This window comes from Gossypium hirsutum, chromosome A04, assembly GCF_007990345.1.
Source record: "Gossypium hirsutum isolate 1008001.06 chromosome A04, Gossypium_hirsutum_v2.1, whole genome shotgun sequence".
Classification (NCBI taxonomy): Eukaryota; Viridiplantae; Streptophyta; class Magnoliopsida; order Malvales; family Malvaceae; genus Gossypium; species Gossypium hirsutum.
Window position 1 is genome coordinate 12,189,321 of NC_053427.1, and position 5,109 is coordinate 12,194,429.

General features: G+C 35.5%; 1 protein-coding gene across 1 annotated transcript; it reads left to right on the forward strand.

The window, feature by feature from the left end:
- Window positions 1–2,489: 2,489 nt before the first annotated feature.
- LOC107948016 (uncharacterized) lies at window positions 2,490–4,730 on the forward strand. The gene is made up of 6 exons (XM_016882500.2): window positions 2,490–2,528; window positions 2,841–2,997; window positions 3,441–3,481; window positions 3,574–3,637; window positions 3,828–3,951; window positions 4,253–4,730. Exons 1-5 carry the CDS (start codon window positions 2,490–2,492, stop codon window positions 3,833–3,835), a joined length of 309 nt encoding a protein of 102 aa, XP_016737989.1. The 3' UTR covers window positions 3,836–3,951; window positions 4,253–4,730.
- The last annotated feature ends 379 nt before the right edge of the window (window positions 4,731–5,109 follow it).

Consider the following 5,109-nt stretch of genomic DNA (forward strand, 5'->3'; position numbering starts at 1 on the left):
TTAAAATTCAGCTACCAAACAAAACCACAAAACCAAAGAGAGACAAGAAGCAAAAGAAGCAAAGACTACCGAAAATGGGAAGCAAAACCATACAATTTTTGGCACCAAGAGCCTATGACTGAATTGGCATAGTGGAGTTCCCATAATCGGCAAACTATTCCCACACACCTCAACCACCCATAACTCTTTCCTAAAATCTCTCTACAAGATCCTTAAATCGACCACCATCCAAATCCCCTATTCTTGAGTTCTACTGACACACAGCCTCTCACACGACAGCATGAAAAATAAAACACCTCTTGCGTGCAGCACGACTCGAACACAAGCCTCCTAGCAGTAGTTACATGCCATTATCCCTTGGACCAACAACCTTTTTATGACTTGATTTTCCTACAATTATTTAAGAACCCACTATCTAGAAGCAAGGGTTTTATTCAATTAAAACAAAATTTTTGCTAAAGCTAAATTTTGAACCCAGGACTTCCCACACCCCTTAGGACACTTAACCATTAAAGTCAACAAGCCAATAGGCAACATAACATACAAATTTAATCACTTAAGATTTGGGGTGTTACAATAGCACCTTTTTCGAGTACTCTCTGACCCTTATCCTTATTGTTACCACCTTTGGCTAGACCACAGCCCTTAGGTGGTTGTTGAACTACTCGCTGAGGCTGAACAAATCCAGAAGCTGAAGCTTGTATCTAATCGGAACATTGTAGATAATTATTGATGCGGTGCTCCATTGACGATAAGCTTCTAACCTCCTCCAACACTCACCTGGATGGTGTTTACCACAATCCCTTCACAGCTAAGCCACATTAGGAGCAACTGGAACCTCCACCTTTGAAGGCTCATTAGATCTGACCCATTTCTTATGCCTTTGAGTAGAACTAAAAGGATTCGAACCCCTCTTATTCTTACCCCTCTCACATTCTCTGTTTTCGCTCTCAATACACTTAACCACCTCAGTAATTCTTGCCTTGTCCACCAAGATGGAAAAAACTCGCTTCATCTGCAGAGCTATCAGAACCCTCAAATTATCCCTCAATCATTCCTCGAAGCAAATACACTTATCAAAATTGATTGATACCATCCCACAAGTATATCGGCTCAATTTTAGAAATTCGGCCTCATACTCTGCCATAGTCCTATCTCCTAGAGTAAGGTTGATAAACTCGCATCTACAAGCATCCACATAACATTCCCATACATATTTACTTTAAAAGGTGCTATTAAAATAATCCCACGAAATCTGATCCGGCTGAGTACCCTTCTCAACCGTCAACTACCACTGATACGCCTCATCACGAAGTAGAGATATTGCACCCTTTAATTTCTACTAAGAGGTGCAGTTGATATCATCGTAATCTTCTCTGTGGCCTCTAACCAATATTCGGCCACATTCAGGGCGACTCCAGTGATACCCATAAATAATTCAACACTATTGGACCTGAGTCATTCAGTTACAAACCCACGACTCCCAAAACCAGAATGGGGCCTGGTAACCTTCTCCAAAACTCTCAGCATGGCTTAGGACAACGAGTCATCCCCAACCGAGAAATTTTGAGACTCGGCCTCAAAAGTAGGTGTAGACAGTGTCTCACTCGTATCCACATTAGACATACTACCCAACAAGGACAACTCAGTTCAAGCCTCTCTCCGACGCCTGCCGTGCCATAGGTACCGCGTCCATATGATCCACGAGTACTCATCGTATAATTTATCTACATTACGAGTTTTATGTATCAGTTCCAGTATTTATTTGACAAACATTTTATGCTAAAAAATTTATCAAAAGAAGTTACAGAGATGTTTCAGTCTCTAACTATCACAGTACAATACTAAACATTTCAAATTTTTCTAAACTAAAGTTTATCTAAGTTAGAAGTACTTACAAGATCAGCACTGGAGACTCAATATTTCACATAAATATTTTTTCAAATTAATATAGAAATGAACTTTACTCAGAAAATGATTTTCACAAAAATTTTGAAACCCAAAATTTTATAGCCCGAGTTTTGCAACATGACTCTGATATCACTAAATGTAACACCCCAAACTTGACGTAGGCGTTATGGCCAAATTAGGAAGTGTTACGTAACTTGATCGAAAGTTTAGTGTTTGTATAACTTGAAAATTGTCACAAGCTCTTAAAATCCCATATTATTCGATGACATATCTTATCTAGTTATTTTATTGCAATCATTGTTTGCTTATATTTTCTAAAAACTTACAATTTTATAGCGGAAACTCTTAGAATGTTGACTTTTTGAAAACAATGTTTATTGTTGAAATCTATTACTTTTGCGAAAATTTTTTTTTTATCAATAAAACGTTTAAGTGGCATTTTGTGCAAAACAAAAATAAAATCTCAAAACCCAAACAGTTCAAAATAGTCCAAATATTAAAAACGCTTAAAAACCAAATTAAAATGATTTAAATGAACATGTTTAATATAACTGAGCTCCCGTGGCACCGGCACGCCTATGTTTGAGGATTACCTGGAAATATCAGTCAAACAAAAAGTGAGTTTTTAAAACTCAGTGTGTAACAAATAGCTCAAACATATAATTTATATCAAACAAATCTAATAGTAATCGAGTTTTAATAGAACAGTAGAGATACATATATATTTTCCTACCCCTATCCGTTCCATACCATCTGCGATCATCCCAACACACCATATTAGGTACGAAACACCCATCCAACCCTACACACCACTTACAGCATGTTTGGTTCAGTGTAATGGCAGAGCCATTACAACCCTATTCCGTGGGCCCACCCAAAACACTTGTTTGGTTTAATGGAATGCCCTATTACGTATTTATTCCATTAAGCGCCTTTACTATTTCTATTCTGTTTCCTTAGCACTGATTACTGATTCGGTGTTTAAGAAAACGCTCCCTACAAAGACGCTTCCCACTTTGCCCTCTCCCCCTCTCCCACTTTCTCACCGGAAAAAAGCAGACGGACAATCCTTCATCGCAGGGTCAGGTAAAACATTTTCTCCCTCTGTTCCTTTCATATTCCTCTCTTCCAATTTTTCTGCCCTCTTTTTTCTGTTTTCTTTTTGTTTCTCTCAATATCATTTTTCTTTTCCTCTCTTCCATTTCTTTTTCTTGATCTATAAAATTCCATTTATTGTTGGAAAGAGCAAGAGGGTTCTTAGAGGGGGAATTGAAATCTAAATCGAAAATCGAAAATGTTGAGGGTAAATTGAGTGATAAACCGGGCACGGGCTTTGATTTCAAATTGTCAATACCTCCTAAGACATGACCCAAAGATTTCCCCTTCACCTCCTCAACAGTTTACTTCAAAATCATCCATTCACTTCTTCGATATTTACACGGCAATTCCTCTATCTCCCCTTTTTTAACTCTAAAATATTTGATGTTTTAAGTTATAGTTCTTTTTAACTTTTTGTCTTGTGTGTGCAGCTTGCAAGCAAGGAAAAAATCGAGAAAGAATGAGTAAGACTGTAAGTTTAAGCTTTGTTTGTTTATTGAAATTTTGTTATGTGCTCTTTTTTCTATGAAATTTAATATAAATAATTGTTTTAATTTGATTTAGGGCAGTGCTGATGAATTGAATAGAGGATATTTTGATGATATGTCTGAGCTAAAACAACATGGTGGTAAGGTATTAACTGATTTGTTCTTTTTATATACATATAGGATATATTATTTGCAAATCTATTCAAATTAGTTGAATTGCAACTGATTTCTGAGTAAAATTAATGTTACTTTCTGTAAACATTTTAATTGTTAGTTTTTTTTCCTGGCAAATTGCATTGGTAAATAAGATTCTAATTCCCGAAATTACAGCCAGGTAGTTTCATGCCGTGGATGTTATATATTCTGATGGTAAAAAATCAAAGCTACCGATTGTTTTTTATGCTAGCAAGTTGGCTGTCCCTGAAGCATCTTTAGATTTAGAGCAAACTCTCAGGTATGGTTTCCTTTTTCTATGTTTGTTTTGGATTAAATTTATGTATTTCTTGATGATGTTATAAATCTTCCATTTTTATCATGATAAGAGAATGTTGAATAGATAGTGCATTGCTTTAAAATTGTGATAAGAAGCATATCAGCGACTCCATGGCAATGGAGGGGTTAGCACTAAATTGTAATCATGAAAACAACAAAAACATGAGAAACACAAGATTTTGTTGGTTGCTAACTTTTCTTTTCTCTTGTTTCTGGTTATTGTTATTGATGATGCATTTTAACTCCTTTTCCTGACTTGTCAGGCTATGGTCGATTCTTAGGGCAAGCCTTTTTATGACGCCTTTAGTGAGTCCGAGAGCGTGCAGCTATATGAAGTTCTATATTTTTTCTATTTAACTTTTCATTCCTTTTTGGCATGTGTGGTGAATCAACTATTCTCAGTTTTCTATTCCTAGAAAGAACTTATAGTTACATGCATCTGTAGTCAATAACAATAACAAACAAATAAAACAGCGAACAAGAATAAAAGATAACCATGCTACTACGATAAATCATATTACTTGAGACACAAAAATGTCTGAACCATTTTTAGAGGTTGATGTGAAGTTGAATCTATTTCTTGAGGTTGTTATCTTATTGGCTTCAAAGATCATGATAGTTACCTGGATATTTAACTTCAATTCTGCCCCATGACAAAACATTGTTCTTTTGGGTTGTCCAAAATATCCATCTGTATATGTTTTTGCCTTCCAAAATAATATGAAATTGTTAAGTTTTGCAGTTCCTTTTAGGTTTATTAAATTTCAAAATTTTCAGGCTCCTGGTGCGTTACCTAAATTTGAGAGCCCCTTTGACTAGATAGTTCTGGCTCATATGATTTGATTTATATTTTACTTCTGTATAATCTTGATTCTAGTCATATTTTTTAGAATGTCAGCATGATAATGTGATTGTATTTCTGTTCTAGTATGTTAACGTGTTTAATTATCTCATCTTTCTAGCTATTTAGGCAATGGTTTTTTATTTTACTTTGACAACATTATGGATGAGGTTGATTTTGTAAACAAATTTACACGCGACCTTTTATTTTATTGCCAACTTCAGCCGTTGAGGGTCCGGAAAATATGTAAGTATATCTTGTTTAATTGCAGCATACAAA